Raw genomic sequence first — 21,115 nt, 5'->3', positions numbered from 1 at the left:
CTATGGTTTAATGCCCCTTGGGCGCCCCCAATATATATCTATACATATAGGGGTTTATAGTCGGTGATGATCAAGATTTAAATTTTAAATTTTAGATAAATATATTAAAGTTACCATATTTGCTGAGTTGTATATTAGGTAAGTAATTAATATCTTACCAGTTTATTCTTGTTATACTATGTTAATCATTAAAATTATAAAGTAGCAAAATCTTTTCAAAATTCAAAACATTAAATGAATTTCTCAGTTTGTTATCGCTTGCATCGAATAAATTTATAGACCACATATTTTTAGATCTATGTGTTTTTATTACTTTATAGATAGTCACAAAGAATATTTGAATAAGTAAAAATGATAAAAAATAATTAAAAAAAAAATACAAAAATGAGTACGCAGTAAGTCCCAAAATGATAAATGAGAATTAGCATTGATCAAATTAGAGGTGGCAAATGAGTTGGGTTGGGTCGAACATGTCATGGTTCGAAACGGGTATGGGTCAGAACGGGTCAACTAAAAAAAGGGTTGTTTTGGTTTGGGTCAGAATAGGTTAGGGTCGGAACGAGTCAGAACGGGTTTAAGTTTTTTTTTTTTTTTTTTTTTTGATGAACGAGAATAGCGGCGGAAATATTTTGGTATTTTTAGATTTTTTGTTTTTTATTTATACTTTGAGTTAAACTTTTTTTATTATTTTTTAGGAGTTTCATTAAGATCAAAAACCCTTCAAAAAAATATTCAAAAATAATAATAAAAGCATTAAAATGTTTTATTATTAAAAAATTAAAATTAAAAAATTAAAATGTTTTCACCGTTGTCCTCGTTTCATAAAAAAAACTACCGAGAAATCGAACCGAAACCAAAAAAACGACGGAAATGAAACAAAGAGCCAAAGGCCTAAAACTGAACCAAATCAATCGAAATAAAAAAAAATCGATCAAAACAAGACTAAAAAATTGTAACCGAACAAAAACGAAACTACAAAAATGAAACAAAAAACCAAAAACGAGCATGGAACCGACCAAAAAGTAACCAAAACCCAGCCCGTCCTGTGTGAAAACTCGTGTTGGCTTGATACCTGAACCAAACCCGTTCCAATCTCAAACCCCTTTCGTGCCGAAAACTGTCTCGTGCCGAAACCCGTTCCGATCCGAAACCTGCCACATTTCCTTAACAAACTAACCCACATCGGCCCATTTCTTTCAATATGTCGACCCATTTTGACCCGAAAATAACAAGATGAAATTTCGATTGACCCATTTAGTTAAAATCTCTAACCTAAACCAACCCATTTAATTTTAAAAACAACCCAAATTGACAATTTGAAATGGTTTGGGTCAAGATTGCCACCCCTAGATCAAATCGATAACTAGGGGTGTTTTTCGGGTTATTTAGTTGGGTTTCAAGTTCATCGGTTCGGGTTCTTTGGGTTTTCACTTTTCAACGTCGGAAATATAACCATATAACAAAACTGTTCTACATTCGGATTAAATTATTCTTGGGTTTATTGAATTTGGTTAAATTGCGAGTTTCGGATTTTGAAATTTTGTGTATAGTTCGGATGTTAAAGTCTTGTTTGAATTATGATATTATATGACTTAAATGACATCATATTCGGATTCATTTGTGACCTCAATTTGATTTGGGCTAGGTGCGTAATTGGAGTTTATGCATCAATGTTTGTATATGGGTTCAGCTTTGTGCACAAAGTTTGTGCAGTTTGACTAAGAAATAGTCAACAGATCATATTGTCAAACTGCACGGGTATGCATTGAAGCGAATTGTAAATCTAATGTCATAGCAGTTTGTGATCTTTTGCTGCATAAAAGCCAGATGTTTACCAATTTGAGCTGCAAGGAACTTTGGTAAAAGTTGAAGGAGTGATTTGGTGTTGTATAATTGCGTACCTGGATGATGAATTCGATCAATGATACAAACCTGTAATCTTGATTTCAATCTTGGTTTCTTTAACAATTGCCTGGATTAATCTCTGAATCGTGAATCACTTTCAGATAAACCTATTTACGGGTTACACGCAATGATTTATCGGATAAGACAGAGATTTCTGTTGATGGAATTGGATTTTGATTATTCTTGATGAAGATTCAGAGAGAACCAAGTAACCGTCGTTCTCTCTTCTGTACGTGTGTCAATGAAGATGAAGTTATATAATAATCCAGGGAATGCAAAACATGGTTTAATATAATCTAAATCCATTTCCCTTATGAGCCCAGATAAATAATTAAAAGCCCATTTGATATTACACTTAAGCCCAAGTATAAAACCAAATAACAAAGCCCAAATAACATTATTGTTAAACAAGCCTGCACTCCCGCGTCACCTAACTCGTTTAATCTCGTAACATTATTTCCTCCATCGACAAGTTAATGCAATAACACTAAAATATCCAACAATCCTCCCCCATTTTAGTGATATTCATGATTAACTTAATCATCCTCACATAAACACAAACACTATGCATAAATAAAAATGTCCTATGGATTGAATTTTCATCTTAGTATTTACACGTTACAAATATTAGAATATATTGGGTGTCGCTATGGATTGAACCCAAGTTATCCATTTTTAATACTTGTAGGTAAATACATATGCGTTTCAAATCCAAATTCCACTTGACACTATATTTTACTAGCCTGTGTCCTAATCCTTCAAAGAATATATCAAAGCTCAAGTCCAAAGCTTCTTGAAGCGGCTAAACTTCATATTCTTATAGGTAGTTCATTATTCTCGCACCCGCACTGCAATTTATCAATGAACTATTAAGAAGCTATACTTCAACCTACTTTATCTTGCGGTCCGAACACATACCTTGGGATGATTATATTAATGTGTTCCAATATCGTTATGACAAGCTTGCCACATTGAATTTAGCATCTAACGTTGTATTAGACGGGAATTGGGTGTCTTGACATAAGATATTAAAATGGACTTTAAACCCATCCCCATGACTGATATGTTCACGAGATCTCTTCCTAACTCTTTAGTTAGATCATCAGCCAAATTATACTCATAAATTACAAACTCAACAGATATCACATCTTACATGATGAGCTCATGAATCATGCTACATATAATATATAACCGTCTAGACTTTCCATTATACATCTGACTATTACCTTTTGTCAACACTATCCCACTTGATAGATTTTGGTGATATCGGTTTGACCACAATAGAATTTCATAATAACAGTTTCTTAGCCATTCAACCACTTTTATCTGTTGCTGCAAATGCTAGAAACTCACATTCCATTGTCAAATGATGCAAATCCATTCCTTAATTACCTAAGAAATGAAACCTCCCCTAACTAGAGAATACGCATCCACTTAGTTATATAACTTGTATCAGAATACTTCTAAAACTGAAGTAAAATTTGAATAACACGAATATCCAAATTCAAAAGATTCATGTCGAGATAAAGATAAACTTATCCGACTCAATAGTATGTTTAAAACCATATATTATTTAAAACAACACAGATAAGAGGTTCTTTAATCACTAAAGCATGCAGCACATAATTCAAAACAGATGTTTTCCACAAGCAAATACAAGCCTTCGACCGGTTTAAATTCTTCAAAGCTTTTCGGATCCTTGCATACATGACTCGTATCACTCGAGTCTATCCACTATGCAAACATGTCCTCCTGTATATAATAGGAATAAGAAATAAACCACATATAATTCTTCACCGAATTATTTTTAAAACCATTGACCTCTTTAAGTCCAATAACTAACCCAAAACCCGGGTTTTGTTTATTTCATGCCCCAAAGGGTTTCCTGACTTGTATACCTCTAACGGACTCGTAGCCTTCACTCGAAAGTCTTTCTTGAGATGCCCGGGTTAAACTTACGTTTATTTCCTATGAACTACTTAGATTTCCCAGATATCTTACCAAATTCAACCATATTAACCAAAGATTAAGCCACTTCTGGGTTTCACAATATTCAAATTTTGCATATAGAAGCATCTTAACTTCTTATCTTGTTTCTTCTCTAATCGTTTTCCTCCGTTCGAACTTGAACCAATATCCAGTTCAAAACAAACCATATAGTTTCAATGTAATCAGAATCAAGTAAACAATAAACCTTGTCCCATTTTGAATTAACAGGAAACAAAACCAATGTGTCTCTGTTTGAGAATCCCCAAGAGAATTTTAGAAGCATATGCAGGGTTATCAACATTCATCAAAAATTGGTTTTTAATTTTAAAATATCATTATATGAAACCATATGAGACTTTTTCCAAGTGCCAATTGAACACAGTCACAAAATCCTTTGATTTTAAATTAGCATATAAAAATAATTTTAATTTTCATAATCATAAACTTTTATTGAAGCCACGTCAAGTTCTTTAATGTATTCACTACCTTTTGATTGAATTCATGATCATGATCCCAATATCATAACCAATTTGATTCTCACAAGAGTTATATTATTCCTCCTTTCACAAAAGCGTTGTCCTCTTTTCAGAAGCAATTCCAAAACATGTGATGACTTTTCAATTAATGTATACATATTTGAATTACATTCAAATGCAAAACACCACTGATTATGTGATGACTTTCAAATTTATAACAAGAATCAAATTTCGATCCAAAAGTCAATAACTATAATTAATTTTCATGACTATACTGGAACCGTATACAAGGATCTCACATATTTTCTTCATGTGCATAGCCATTAATTGCCCCCTAATTAAAACTCTAGTTTTTGATATAATGCCAAAAGTACCCAATTACTATAACATGCCAATTTTATGCATATATTTAATCACCAAAACTAATGTAACCCACTGTTGAGTATTTTGAAAAAACATGAATTAAAAATTCAACAAATCAAACCCGTTTAGTGAGTTTTCCAAATATTAATTAATGTTTGAAATTTTCATAATTTTAAGCATTACAAATTGTGCGTAGATAATCATATTTTCCAAATACAAAATACCAAAACAATTAATTTCATATTTCGAAGCAGACGATTTTTTTTAAAAGCACTTTTCTTATCTATAATTTTATTATAACAAAACACATGACATTGGTCTATATCTCATAATATTTGGCATACCCGATTGTTATCTAGTTTTTAATAAAACTGATTTCACAAAACCGTTGAACAACCTAATCAAACCCTAATAGGTTTATCTTTGTTGTATAATTGCGTACCTGGATGATGAATTCGATCAATGATACAAACCCGTAATCTTGATTTCAATCTTGGTTTCTTTAACAATTGCCTGGATTAATCTCTAAATCGTGAATCACTTTCAGATAAACCTATTTGTGGGTTACACGCAATATTTATCGGATAAGACAGAGATTTCTGTTGATGGAATTGGATTTTGATTGTTCGTGATTAAGATCCAGAGAGAACCAAGTAACAGTCGTTCTCTCGTCTGTCCGTGTGTCGATGAAGATGAAGTTATATAATAATCCAGGGAATGCAAAACATGGTTTAATATAATCTAAATCCATTTCCCTTATGAGCCCAAATAAACAATTAAAAGCCCATTTGATATTACACTTAAGCCCAAGTATAAAACCAAATAACAAAGCCCAAATAACATTATTGTTAAACAAGCCTGCACTCCCGCGTCACCTAACTCGTTTAATCTCATAACTTTATTTCCTCCATCGACAAGTTAATCCAATAACACTAAAATATCCAACAATTGGCAGTTTGACTAAGATGTAGTCAACTGTGATGTCAAGGGCAAAATATGTTACATTTTTTTTACATGATTAGATAATTTTTTTTACATGATTAGATAATTGACCCTAAACATAACAAGAAATTATAAGGTGATATATATTTTGTTTACTAACATTAGTTTGAGCTCATAACAGTACTAGTTGAGTTGGCTCAGCTTGTATGCTTCGGTCTGAGTTGGAAGCTGAACTCGTGTTTGGCTTATACACAACTCGAGTAAGATCGTGGCTCGGTTGAATGACATTTTTAGTGGTATTATATGTTATTTTATATAAGTAATAAGTTAACATAAGTATCATATTATACATGTCGCAATTAACACATATCAAACCAGTAATATACTTGATATATAAATTGTGAAAACTTATTGACTCGAACTTTGATATATAAATAAGCCCTACATGTGTTGAATTCTGATGGTGTTTGCGACTGGAAATCTTGATTGGAATCATGATGAACTCCTGAAGCTGAACTCGTGTTTGGCTTATACACAACTCGAGTAAGATCGTGGCTCGGTTGAATGACATTTTTTAATGGTATTATATGTGATTTTATATAAGTAATAAGTTAACATAAGTATCATATTATACATGCCGCAATTAACACATATTAAACCAGTAATATACTTGATATATAAATTGTGAAAACTTGTCGACTCGAACTTTGATATATAAATAAGCCCTACATGTGTTGAATTTTGATGGTGTTTGCGACTGGAAATCTTGATTGGAATCATGATGAACTCCTGAATTGACACAAACAAACTGTTTAAACAAAAAAACTTGATAAAAAAATGATTAAAAAGCTAAGATCCTACCGAGATTTAAACTCGGGTTACTGGATTCAGAGTCCATTATCCTAACCACTAGACCATAGGACCATGTTATGTTAAAACATAATTGTTTGGGTACTAATGTAAACTTATATGTGAACCGGTCAAAGGCTCTGAAAGAAAAGCACTGGGTACCCTTTTAAACTAACTGATACTTAATATATTATTTCGGCTCATTAATATCAAATTTGGATATTTAATTTTATTATATGCTTTTATAAAAGGGTAAGTATCATAAAAAAACAAAATAATTTTTATTTTATCTAACAAAATTTTCTAAACAACTTTTTTGAATGTTAAATGCCCTTTACATTCTAAATTTGAATAAAATATATGGATTTTTCAAAAGCAGTTAAAAACCGGAATATTCAAATTGTTTTAAAGAACTATAATAAATAAAAAATGAGTCCCGTAAGTAGCATTTAAGCAAAACAACCAAATGTATTGGTTCCAAGTTGTTTTAATAAAAAGTTTTTAAAGTTTTGTTTAAATTTAATACTTAGATGGATTTTAATGTGAAAATAAAATGTTCTGCTTTTTAAAAAATGTTAAAAAGTATGTAGTTTTTTTATGATGTGTTAGCGTGTTACCTTTAGCGAAATTATTCATCAAAATGATTGGATGGATTCTCACTTAATTCAAAAATGCCTACCCACTTAAATACATGAACTTGGACAAATCTTTTTTTCCCGGCAGTGTTAGATTAAATGAATAGGTTATTGTTTTGTTTGAGAAACTCCAGTTTCTTTATTGTTTTAGTTACATGGTATTACGGATGTTCGTGGTTAACTTTTGATGGATTTTACATTTTAGGTCAACACGTTAATAATAATTTTATACTGTTATAAATTAAAACCAAACCGCTAGAAACTAGAACTGCACCAAACAAAAGCAAAATGTTGGTAACGATTTTGACGTCAGCTTGGTATTTCACACCTACACTTTGGCTAATTTGAGCCTTTATGATTAAGAAAAAACATCTAAAATGCAATTAGAATAAAGAAGCGACATTGTATCACTACTCAAAACTAAAAACATGGACTCTTCATTGTATTGTATTGTTATGCAAGACTAAATTATATGTGTATAGTAAAATTGAAATTAATTAAATGTTTTAATTGCTGAAAAATTATAAAAAAAGGTGGCGTAGCCCAAAATCCTATGACCTCGTTCGGTTTTCTTGGATCGGGCTCAAGTATAAACCATAAACCAAGCTATTCGTCTATTCGATACGATTTAAAAACCCCTAAACCAACCAACTAATTTTTGAAAAGAAAAACTAACAGCAAATACAATATCATAAACATATGAAATTATTCTCATATCATTATTAATGATCATATACACAATCTATACATGGTAACAACTAACAACCCCAATTCTGTTCCAAACTAATAAACCAAAAACACAAATTATAACATTCAACAAAACCCGAATAAACTCTACGAAGCATATTTCCCCCTCTCCGAATTCGCAAACTGTTCGAAGAACAAATCCAACTCCGGGGAATTAAAATACTCAACATCTCCTTTCCGGTGACAGCTGGACGACACCGGCCGCCGCTTCCTCGGCGGCGGTGGCGGACAATCAAGCTTCTCCGGCACCCTTGATTCCTTCGTTGTCGGTGTCGTTGAACCCGAATTCGAACCTCCATCATTTCCTTTATTATCATTATTCGTAGTAGTAGTTACCGGCTTCAATGCGATTCCAGAAATCACCTATATCTTCCCTTCGATTGAATCTGCATCCACTTGATGCTTTTTCGAAAACCCCATATCAAAAATCGAAACTTGCGGCTTTCGGAATCGAAACCGGGGTTAATAATCAAGCAATTTGTGAGAATTTGAGCAGAAGCAAATGAAAGTGGAGAGTGTTGTGAGATAAATAAAGAGTTAAAATCTGGGGGGTTTTGGCGCCAATATTTGGTAACGGCTATGGTTCCCGCGCTTTTTGAAAATTGATGAATTTGTGCGTGTTAAAGGAATGTGGGTTTAATTTAAATAAATACAGGGTTGTGGACCGTGGGTTCACTGCCAGGCTATAATGAGTGAGTGACTGGGGGCCCATAAGATTCCCAATATTTCTGCCACTATTTCTTGGCCCATAATCAATCATTTTTCAATTATTGTATTTTATGAATTTATTTATATTTTTAACACGTTTATTAATATATTTGAAATGAGATCATAAGTGAAAAACTAAAGAATTCATGAAATAAACTCATATTATATATTTTATCTTTAAAGTGGGTATAAGACATAATGATTTCTCATTCAAACAATAGTTTTTAGATATGGACTGGTGGACTCAAAGTACTTGAATAACAAAGAATATTTGGATACAGTTATCTATAAATTAAATTATATAAAAACTAAAATAAAAAATATTATAGATAAAGATATAAATCACATATTTATTGTTGGAGGAGAAAAAAAAAGCATTTGCATTTTTTTAACGGCCATTAGGATCACCGACGGGCCACTGCCTACCCGATCATCTCCATTCTTCGAGTATGGAACCGTGGGCTTCTAGGTTGGCATGTTCCTGAATGGAAGCCCGTACATCAGTCTGTCTCATCAGTCTCGACCCGGAGACCACCCTCAGGCTGAAATCCACTATAGATAGAAAAACCCTAAAGCCAACCAGAAACCCTTATTATTTGTCACACAAGGGACTTGAACTCAAGACTTCTCCCTTTCTAAATGAAGAATTTGGGTCTCTCGCCTCAACTACTTTTGTAAACGGGGCTAAGTAAAAGAGTGGAAATCGGAGGCACCAATTCTGCTCTTGTGGTGACACAACGACTGTCAAGTGGTAGTCGACGGTATGGTTTTCCGAGGGAACGCCCAAGCCAAAATCTGAAGCCAGCATGGGCCCGATTAAGGCAACATAGCCTGGCCAGAGTGCAGCATCAGGGCTCTCCAAATTTGAAGAGTGCAGTAGCCTAAATACAAGAAACTCGTCAGTTCTAAAAAAAGGAAAATTATTATTACTGAACTGGTAACTTGAAGTGAGAGACAAATTCAAGATCTCATGTGATCTTTGTAAATCTTTAAATTGATTCTATATCATAGCATATAAGCATATATAATAAACACATATGGAGAAGATCTCCTCAAGATTTAGTTGCAACTTGCAATCTCATTTGAAATGATTCTCCTACTGTGAGTTTGTCACGTGTTTTTTTACAAAGCTTCCTAGTATATATAAATATGAACATTCTTTTAAGGAGTTGAAGACCGCATTCACATTTATACTCACAAACAAAACGAATGAAACTAAAGGAATCCTAATATAATGGGTCAAGTTACGTACTTAATGATGTTATTCCTCTAAGTGGTTTGAGGATTTGAGGGTTAAGTCAATATGGTGGACAAATGTGTAGATTTAAGACTTAAAAGCGTATCATTATTATGTGTATGAGCTAACCCGTTCCAAAAAAAAATAAATTAAATGAGAGAAAAAAAAGAAATATAGAGAAGGCCGGAGGGGTTGCTGAGAGAAAGAAGCAGGGATGGACACGTCTATAGGAGGTGTTGGTCTTCAGCGGCTAACAATGGCAATCAGTGACGGTAATAATCGTTGGTGAACAGTGGTAGTTAAGGATGGCCACTAGCAGACTAGCAGTGATGATAGTCACTCACGGTAGGCTATGAATAATATTTAAGTTGTCAATTATAAGAGAATTATATCGATAAACTTATTTGTTGGAAATAGTTAACACAGTGGTCGTCGGTTGAGTTCGTGTACTCGGGCCACTTTAGAAATTAGAAATGAGGTCAAATTTTATTATTTTAGAACACATAAATTATTAGTGTGAATCAACCAGGAATTTGAGTAAGAAATGATTATTGGTTTTTAACAATTTGAGTAGGAAATGATTGTTGGTATGTAACAACTTGAGTAAGAAATGAATATTGGTTTGTAAGTTGTAACATGGTAAAAACTGACTCGAAAGGATCCTGAATGATGACCCATACAGGTCGTCCTATTGCACATTTAAAAGAATAGAATATTGAAATTAGCCTGTTAAGCCGAAAATAACTCGTGTTTAACCTCAGATACTTCTGGTTTACAAAGGATGGCTTAGAACCAACAAATAAAGCTTGAAAACCTGAAACCTAACACTTTCAAACAGAGGAGAGTTTATTCTTACACTTTCAAACAAAGGAGAGTTTAGTCCCAACACTTTCAAACACAGGTGAGTTGGTGTGACAAAAAGTACAGGTGGTTACATGATTCTCACAATCTCTAGTTAAATTTGACTATGTAACGAATATGTCCTATTTTCAATGTGTTCTTGTTCATGAAATAAAATCCCTTCAATGTGAATTATGAAAAATACCAAGAAACGATGACTTAATTCCAGCATTAGCACATTACTATAAGGGCATCCAAAATGCTCGTGTAACTGTAACATACAAACTTGCGTATAAACTTAGTGTTACATACATACATACATAGACAGTTGATGTTTGTGGATACATAGGTTCAGGTAACAACCAAACAGAACTCACTAGTGGAAATAGATTAGCTTGAATTTCTTCACGAGGTGTGGCAGTTCACCACCTAGACATCATACAAAAAACACGATTAATCCATGTATGCAGTTATATCAGAGATGTCGGAAAATGGTTTCATTTTCAGATATTATTTATAGGTTACCTGTTATTAATAAACTATTGGATAATGTAAAGCTCTTGTTTAGCAATGGAGTATCGACCGATGATACTTCCAGCTTCAATAATGAACTGTTCTTGAAATGTTCCCATTCTTTTGCTAGGTATGTCAATATTAAGATCTTTAAAATCTGGTACATCTTCTGCCTGTATACAATCTCCACATATTAGAAACTGGTTCCCAACAATAAACGACCCCAAAACCCTTATTGCAACTCCATCTTCCCCATGAGCTCTACATTGAAGCTTCTCAACCACATGGACAAGTTTTTCAGAAGGCCATTCTCCAGCTAATGTACTCCTAATGTTTGATAAAGTAGTGAAAATATCATTCGGGCCAACAGATTCATTCCCTGAGAAGCTGAAATTAATGAAAATCAGTGTATTTTGATTGAATTTTAAAACTGAAGGTAAAACGGTCATTTGATACAATTATGAGTGGCATGCATACCTGAAAGTTGAGGAATCGTTATAAAAGCTTTTTGCATACTGCCAAAGTTCATCACACCCGTCAAAGAGTAAATAATAATGTACTGCTAGCATCTGATGATGCAAAACACACGAGAACATAAATGTTAGGTAATTAACAATGTTTTGAATGTTTTGAACCTGGTACTCTAAAGAGAGATCGACTTACATCTGCTAAATCTTTCATTCTTTGTGTTGGATCGAAAATGTTACGTACAAATGCTGCTAAATCCACTTTGGAGTCCTCATATTTTTTAATAAATGGGTGTGAAAGAAGCTGCATAAGTATACCAATTGCACACAATAAGTTCCTTGAAAAAATCTTCAAAACTTTCACATATTCTAACCTTTTCTTCATTACCTGCTCTGCTGTTGGTCTTGCATCAGCATCTTTCTGTAAACACGCATCAATGAACGAACAGAATTCTGGAGAAAAAACATCTTTTGGTGGTGATGGAGACGGGTCGTCCAGGATCTGTTAGTAATTTTGTAAAGTCAAAAAATATAGATTAGGTTGACCCGTGATAACACATTTTATCCAAATATTTTAACTTACATCATGAAACTTCATATAACAAGCATACACAAAAGTTGCTTAATAATACATGGTAAGTTAACTATGCTAGTCTCAAAACATTTAAACCAACATTAGCAAGTTATAGACTGAGTTAATATTAAGAATTTAAGTAGTGACATTTATGTGTTACCTGCAACATGAGATTAACAGGTCCTTCATTTGCTGTATATGGAAATTCACCAGTGCCACATTCAAAAAGAGCAAGACCGAGGCTCCAAATATCAGCTGGATACGAATAACTTTCATTTCTGATCCGTTCAGGTGACATATATGTTACAGTTCCAACAAATGTAGCACACTGAAAATATAATATACAGATATTACAACCACATGTATCAATAATTGTTAGCTTTAAGTACAATAAACATACCATTGCCATAGAATTCTCTAAACCAGCACTTATCCCAAAGTCTGTTATTTTTGTTTCTCCCTTAAGATTCACAAGCAGATTTGCAGGCTTTATGTCTCGGTGGACCAAGTATCTAACTCCATGCAAGTAGCTTAGTCCCTTGAAACAAATATACATACATGAAAATATGATAAAAAGAACTCATGATATTGGAATTAAAAAAATAGTATATTTACTTGCAAGAGTTTTTGAACCATCAGAGAAAGGACTGCTTCAGGTATGCATCTTTGCCTTTTTATAATATCAGCTAAAGAACCACCGTCCATGTATTCTAGAGCAATACTAATTTGCCCTGAATCAGGCGTATAAAACGCCCCATAGAATTCAACAAGACCTCGATAACAAGGGGCCTCACACAATGTTCTTATCTCAGTAAGAAGTTGCTGTCTTTTCTCCTGTAAATTTACAACATAAACATATAAAACTATTACATTCCAATATTTGAAACATAAATTATTATTAGACCCAATTACAAATTTTGTCCTTTAAAATAAGACGAATTACGGTTCGTGTCCTTTTTTTAGTTTCTTTGCAGGCGGTGTACTTTAAACTTTTTTTTCCTACAAGTTTTGTCCTTTACGCTAACTGGTTTAGAAAAAGTCAGTTAAATCCCATCACGTGAGGCGCATATGAGGGTAGTTTTGTCCTTTCATATATCTCTGCAACTAAACCCCCCTTTATCAGTCTTCCCCCTCCCTTTCAATCGATTCAATTCCCGGCGATTAAAAACCCTCGTATCCGACTCGACTCAACAACCCGACAGTTAATACCTTAAATTGCACATCATTCTCAAAACTTAAAAACGTAAGATGGATGATCCTCCTCCTCCTCGATTCTACATTCGTGAAGCTGATGAACAATCAAATGCTGATGCGTTTTATGGTAAGTTAAAACTTTAGGGTTTATAATTTTAGGGTTTATAATTGGGTTTATTTAACTAACAGCTGTTTAATCTTGTTTGTGTAGTGAATAATCCACATTTGTTCACGATCAAGCTGCACCATGGTGGCAGTTTCACCAAATTTCCTGGACGGGTTTATAACAGAGCCGTTGTCCATTTTGTTGACATACTAGATATTGACAAGTTTTCAGTTCACGAGCTTGATCGAATCTTGCTTGAATTATCCTATCCTACAGATAAGGTTAGATTCTACCATTATGTAGTACCGGGTTCAGAATTGGATTGGGGGCTTAGAGCTTTGGGAAGTGATGATGATGTTAGGGGATTTGCTAAGTATATTGGAGCTTTTAATCAGTTAATGAATGTGTATGTTGAGCATGAGTTCACCTCTGTACACACATACTTCTGCTCACCCTCAAAGTTTACCATTGAAGAGATAACAGATGAGGAGTTTCTTGCAAGTGAGGTCGTACTAGATAAAGCAAACTCAGTTAAGAAAAGGTTGCTGTTGGAATGGCAAGATAGCACAAATGAGGTTGTTGTTCAAAAGGTAGTTGTGGAACAAGACAAACAGGATGCAAATGTGAATGTTCAAGAAGAGAATAATGTTGGTGTTGTTGAACAACAAGACCAGATTGATATATGTCATGAGGATCCAGAATTTGACCCTATGTTTGGAGAGGATGCTTTTGGTGTGCAACCTACAAATGAGGTGGAGATTGATTACAATGGTGATGTAGATGGAGGTGGGGATGGAGGTGGATATGGTGTGCAGCCTACAAATGAGGTGGATATGGATTACAATGGAGGTGGGGATGGAGATAGTGAAGATTCTTCAATTTCAGATGAAGAAAGTGGAGATGAGTCTTCAAGTTCAGATGAAAGTGGAACTGATGATAGTAGGGATTCTAACTATGAAATGAGAGATGAGAGTTCTGATGATGATGAACATCTAGAGGGTTGTCCAGTTAAGAAACCAAAGAATGTGAAGAAATCAAAGAACAAAAAGAAATCTAAAAATGTTAAGAAAACTAGGGATGGTGATGAAGATTCAGAAAGTGATTCAGATAGTGACTTCAACTATGAAGATGGTGAAACACATGATGTAGATGTAGATATGAGGGATTTCAGACTGGATACTGATTTTGAAGTTGAACAGCAGGATGCAAATTGTAGTTTAGAGGGTTTGGACATAGAAATGGATGATGTGATGTTGGATAATGATAGGATGTATAATGAGAAACAAAGAAATGAGGGGGACATGGATTATCTTTTCCATGTGGGACAAGTTTTTGGTACAAAAGCAGAGGTGAAGGATATGATCAAGGCACATGCAGTTGAAACAAGAAGACAAATTAGGATAAGAAAATATGATTTTGTAAGGGTGAGGGCTGTGTGTGAAGGAGATACGGAAGATGGGTCCCACATGCAAGGGGTTGGATCTAGCAGTGCTAATAAAGATGATGGACCAGTCCAGAAAAGTATTGGGGTAGGGGAAAAAGGAAAGACCCACTTGTTATTAGATGCCCTTGGGTACTGTTGTTGTCATACCAAAAGAGAACAGCTTCATGGAAAATTACAAGGTTGATAAATGAACATAAATGCCTTCAATCTAGGGAAATTTATGCTTGCACAGCCGGGTTCCTCTCAAACCATTTGGTTACTGATCTTCAAGATGACCCAAAGCTGAAAGTTAAATCCATCAAAGAAAGGTTTCAAAGGAGGTTTGAAGTTGGTGTGTCTGAGATGAAAGCTTATAGGGCAAAGATGTTGGCCAGGGAACATATAATTGGAAATTTCAGAGGCCAATATGGGTTATTGAGGGATTATATTGAAGAGTTGAAGAGGACTAATCCAGATACAACAGTGAAGCTTAAATTAGAAGAATGCTCAGATCCAACATCTGAGACAAGACAATTCAAGAGGAAATACATCTGTTTAGAGTCTTTGAAAAAGGGGTTCAAAGCAATAGGTAGGGATCTGTTGGGACTGGATGGGGCTTTCCTTAAAAGTGCTTGGCCTGGTCAACTTTTAACAGCAGTTGCTCTAGATCCAAACAATGGATACTACCCTGTTGCATATGCTGTAGTTGAAGCTGAAACATTGAACTCTTGGGAATGGTTCTTGGAATGCCTTGGTGATGACTTGGATATAAACAACAGATTCAAGTTTACCTTTATGAGTGACAGGCAAAAGGGTCTTATACAGGCTATAGATAAGTTGTTTCCTTCTGCGGAGCATAGGTTTTGTGTGAGGCACATTGAAGATAACCTAAGATCACTCTTCAAAGGAAAGCTTTTAAGAGATGCTCTTTGGAAGCTGGCTAGATGTACATCACCTACACACTATAAGAGAGAGATGAACAATCTAAAAAACTTGAACGAAAGGTGTCATCTTTGGGTATCTAAGATCCCACCAGAAACATGGTCAAGGTCACACTTCTCTAGTAAGTTTTTAATTTTGTATCCTTTATTCTCTCATAACTTTCAAGTTTTGTCCTTTATCTGTTGTGTTTTGTTATAATAGGTAGAGCAATGTCTGATGTGTTGACCAACAACATGTGTGAATGTTTCAATTCAAAGCTGGTAGATGGAAGGGACAAGCCTATTATCACATTGCTGGAATACATCAGAGAATATGTGATGAGGAAGATTGTTACTGTGTTGAAGGTAATTGATAGGTCATCAGGGTTACTAACACCATATGCTACACAAATTATGGAGTCAGTGAAGAAGGAAGCAAGCAGGTGAGTTGTATGTGAATATTTACTTGTCTTGTAAATGATGTGAATGGTTTACATATTTGGATGATAGGTACTCTGTGCATTGGAATGGTGAGGATCATTATCAGGTAACAGGTCCATATGGTGATCAGTGTGTAGTGAACATGAGCACAAGTACATGTGCATGTAGGATATAGGAGATAACTGGGATACCTTGTAGACATGTGGTGGCATGTATTTGGGTGAAGGGTGCACATGACAGGTCTGTTGGCAGGCCAGAAACATTTGTCAAACCAATTTACACAATGGATAGGTGGAAGGCAGTGTATAGCTACAAGGTATATCCCATCAATGGTATGAGTATGTGGCCCACATCACAAGTCCCAATCCAGATCACAGCTCCTAAATTCAAAAAGCAAACTGGAAGGCCAAAGAAATCAAGAAAAAGTCAGCAGTGGAAAGGGAAGATGGTGGTTCAAGGAAAAAGTCAAAGGTTGATGCAAAGGGCAAGGGAAAGGTTGATGCAAAGGGTAAGGGAAAGGCTGTGGAGGGTGAAGGTCAGAAAGTGAAGGCAGTGAGAAAGACAAAGCCAAAAGGAGCAAACACTTGTGGGACATGTGGTCAAAAGGGTCACAACAAGAGATCATGCATGAAAAATCTTGCTGATTAATGTGCCTACTGTTTGACTGTTTTTGTAGTTTTTATGACTTTATGGTATGGATATTTTTAAGTTGTTAGACTTTTTTTCAAGTTTTTCATGGTATGGATGTATTAAGTTGTTGTCTGGACTAATGTTGCTTTAAGTTGTTGACTTTAATATGGTTGATTAATGTTTAGTAGTTGTTAAATGACAAGTAGCTTTTAATATGGTTGTTCATTATTTAACTTGGTTGTTGTTTGCATTTATGGTTGTTGGTAATGGTTGTGTAGAACTGCAGATGGATCAGATGTTACTTATTTTAAGGGTTTGGACATATTTTCCCTTGGATCAGATTTTACATAATTTAATGGTTTGGCAGATGGATGTTTGTGCAGATGACTCATTCATCTTTTTGTGCATATTGTGCAGTTTTTACTTGTTTGCCCTTGGATCAGATCAGATCATATTATGCAGTATTCATCTCTTGGTTTATGGTTTATGGATGTTGTAGATGGATGTGTAGATAGTGCACAATGTGCAGATTGTGCATCATGTGTAGATAGTGCACAATGTGCAGATTGTGTATAGCATCCATCCAAAAGTCCAAAATAAACTAACCAAATATCCAAATTAAATCCAAAATAAACTGATGATACATTGCTTAAAAGGGATCCAAAATTACATCCAAAATAAAGTCAAAATACATAATACTTAAACTGCATAAAGTCCTAAATTAACTAATAAAGTCAAAATACAAATAGTCAACAACTTCAAATTCAGTCAACTAGTTACATTTTCATTGCAATTACAATTGCAATGAAAATGATCCAACTAATAACCAATCTGTTCTTCATCTTCCTTGCTTGTTCTTTATAACTCTCTAAACTTTGTTCAACCTTGTTTTTCGACTTCAATAAGCCCGGGATAATCTCCAATGCCCGTTCACACATTGGTGGGTCACGCCATCCAAGAAAGGGGCAATCCGATGTCTGGAAAAGAGGAGAAACATGAAGTATAAACAATTGACTGGAACTTAAATCGAATTACACACTTACCATGTCCGAACAAGAGAAAAACCGACGACCTGGATTTCTATCAGTCCATGAAGTTCGAACAACTGCTACCTTGCCACAAACACAGTAAGCCATCATCAATTGAGCCCTGGTATTTGAATTTCGCATCGAGCCCTAATTGATTGAAGCCCTAATCGTACCCTGATCGATTGAAGGTGGGGTTGGGTTAAAAAGAGGGGGAAGACTGATAAAGGGGGGTTTAGTTGCAGAGATATATGAAAGGACAAAACTACCCTCACATGTGCCTCACGTGATGGGATTTAACTGACTTTTTCTAACCCAGTTAGCGTAAAGGACAAAACTTGTAGGAAAAAAAAGTTTAAAGTACACCGCCTGCAAGGAAACTAAAAAAAGGACACGAACCGTAATTCGTCTTATGTTAAAGGACAAAATTTGTAATTGGGTCTTATTATTATTATTACATAGGAAAAGGATATGCAGATGCAGACCTTTTCAAAGATGTTGATCTTCTTTAGCGCGATTATTCTATGCGTGGGAATATGAGTCGCTCTTTGAACCACACTGCTTGCACCACTGCCTATAGCCCCAAATATCCTCATTTCATGTGAAGCACATTAATAAGTCTTCTCCGTTTCATCCACGTCTTTCACCGGTCTCGATGTGCATTTTTGCAGTCCAAGTTCATTAATATTGTATACTCCATAAGACCTACTGAGTAAGTTAACAGTCCCACCATCCGATAGCTTCACACACACAAACACAAAACCAGTTAAGTTGTTGTAAACTGTAATGCACCATTAAACTAATATGAAGTTACTAAGTTACTACCATGTAAGAATCAGAAGGATCCAATGTCGATCCGGACGAGAAGCCCTTCTCTGCATCGAATAGCGGTACTAATTTCTTTTTTAACTCCTCTAGCCCTGCCATTGCAGATGGATTTAGATTTAATCCAATGCTACCACATGCTTCTATCCTGCCAATAACATAATCACATAAGCATACATCAATTTGTCATCTAATAACATTAAACTGTATCAATAGTAAAACCGCGTAGTTACGAGCTCTAAACATATCAACTTTTCCATCCAATTTAAATAATTTCCTTTTAATTATTTTATTATCGGGCTTTTATATTTCATTAAAAAGTAGCGTTTATATCGATACAGGTAGCCTTTTCAAAAATAACATTTATAGACCGTGGGGCCGTAACATTTCTATTCATGACCCGTTGGGACACGACTAACGGGAAACCAAAAGTATGGAATGAGTAAATAAAGCATTTGGTTGTCTAGGGTTTTGAATTAGTTAGGGTTCTTTTGTATATGATCTACTTCTAGTGTTACGAATTGGAAATTAAAGGGTTTATAGTACCTGAATTGTGTTCCAGTGGAATAATATGATGCTACGAACAGAGACGGTGGTAGTGATGAGCAACGGTGGTTGACGATCAATTCGGAACGACGGTTGTGGGATTTACAAAGGATTGAAGTGATGATTGAAATTGGATTGAATTGGATGAGTAGTATCTGGATTTGATGAGGAGATTTGATTTGGGATTGACGAGGAAGAAGAATATTAAAAGAATAATGGAAGAACTCAACAACACGCTAAAAGGTCAAAAAGGTTTCGGTCGCTTTATTTCACCTTTTTTGACGTGATACTAAGAATGATATCATTTATCGCATATTCAATTCGACTATGGGTGTTTATTATTTGAAGATAACTCGAGGAACTCGAAATTCAATTCTACTCACATTTGAATTCAAAGATTTGGATTCGATTTTCAATCATTTAAATTCAACTTAGTAATTGAATTTATTTGATTTCGAAGTTTGAATTCAAATTATACATTGTACTTTTATTAAAAAAAAACATATTTATAGAAAGATAAATTATAGAAATCTTTTACGTTCAAAAGACTAAAAGTTGATGATATTTTTGTTATTGCCCCATTGAATACTTAGGATGTTGTAACTTTGAATGATTTATTTGTTTTATAAATTTATACTTTTTGATGTTAAAAGGCTCAAATTTGTAGTGGTTTAAAAACTGGGGTTAAAATAGATTTTTTTAATTGAATTTGAATTGAATCCATTCGAATTTAAACTTAATTGTCGAATTAAATTAAATTTTGAGTTAGCTATTTTGAACTCGAATTGAATCGAATTTATCGAATCTATTTCAAATTCGAAGCCAGGTTCAAATTTTCAAAATTCGAATAAATCGAATATTCGAAATTCGATTCGTTGAACGCCCCAACCTTAGAGCACCCACAACATGCTCTGTTACCAACGTTCGGGTCTAGATGGCGAAGAATGGACAGGATGGAGATGGAGGTAGACTTCCTTGTTGTGGAGCCAAAGCCTGGCTGTGGGGTTCGTCTCTGCAAACGTCGAGCGAACGGTTGAGGTGGGGCCCCTTCTCACATCACATATATGCATGCATATCACACACACACACACACACACACACACACACACATATATATATATATATATATATATATATATATATATATATATATATATAATGGGTTTGTGGATGTTTGATGTTGTAAAAGAAACTTGTGGTCTTACAAAGAAAATTGATTCACCCACCCCACCCCGTAATGCAATGGTTTAAAGCAACTGTTTATATATTCTACTGCATTCAGGAAACTTATTACGTTATATTAAAAACTGTCTCATCAAATATAGTAATCAGTGCACACTAATTTGTAAAACTCGTAAAACAAACATATTCATCCATCGAGATATTAGCATTGTTCTTTTGATCTATACTTAAAACGAACCAAAATATCACAAAAGTAAGAATAAAGTTAAAATCTATCAAAAGTCAATAAGTAACTGGCATAAACTTGCAGTAAAATAAAATTAATTGGATATCGAGTTTTAAGACAACCCAACCGAAACCAGACCTCAAACATATAATTATAATAACCAGTGGCGGAACTTGAACAATTATACAGAGAGGGCCAAAAATATTAAGATTAATCATAAGTTCAAACACTAAAAAAAATCAAAATTTTGTTTATTAGACTAGCCAATATACATCCTACTCAAAAATAACGGAATAATAATAAGATTAAATAAATAAGTAAAATGACCGATAGTATTTTGTTTTTATAGTAA

The 21,115-nt window shown here is 34.4% G+C and overlaps 1 protein-coding gene and 1 non-coding gene across 2 annotated transcripts; both read right to left on the bottom strand.

Annotated features, from left to right (window-relative positions):
* Window positions 1-6,527: 6,527 nt before the first annotated feature.
* Window positions 6,528-6,599, bottom strand: TRNAQ-CUG (transfer RNA glutamine (anticodon CUG)). The gene has a single exon. It is a non-coding gene; the product is annotated as a tRNA-Gln (tRNA).
* A 4,388-nt stretch (window positions 6,600-10,987) lies between these two features.
* LOC143570631 (mitogen-activated protein kinase kinase 3-like) lies at window positions 10,988-19,448 on the bottom strand. Its single transcript, XM_077056233.1, has 11 exons — window positions 19,356-19,448; window positions 18,810-18,957; window positions 18,470-18,724; window positions 12,861-13,079; window positions 12,646-12,783; window positions 12,406-12,573; window positions 12,060-12,173; window positions 11,868-11,975; window positions 11,682-11,773; window positions 11,217-11,591; window positions 10,988-11,120 (listed from the first exon to the last, which is right to left on the bottom strand). The coding sequence occupies exons 3-10, from the start codon at window positions 18,578-18,580 to the stop codon at window positions 11,231-11,233; spliced, it is 1,311 nt and encodes a 436-aa protein (XP_076912348.1). The 5' UTR covers window positions 18,581-18,724; window positions 18,810-18,957; window positions 19,356-19,448; the 3' UTR covers window positions 10,988-11,120; window positions 11,217-11,230.
* Between the last annotated feature and the right edge of the window lie 1,667 nt (window positions 19,449-21,115).

The sequence above is a fragment of the Bidens hawaiensis genome, unplaced genomic scaffold, assembly GCF_021521415.1.
Source record: "Bidens hawaiensis isolate Kalapana, Puna unplaced genomic scaffold, B.hawaiensis_p1.1 tig00025014_1, whole genome shotgun sequence".
Classification (NCBI taxonomy): Eukaryota; Viridiplantae; Streptophyta; class Magnoliopsida; order Asterales; family Asteraceae; genus Bidens; species Bidens hawaiensis.
The sequence above is the reverse complement of the archived record's forward strand: the minus strand, read 5'-3'. Positions and strand labels throughout refer to the sequence as shown.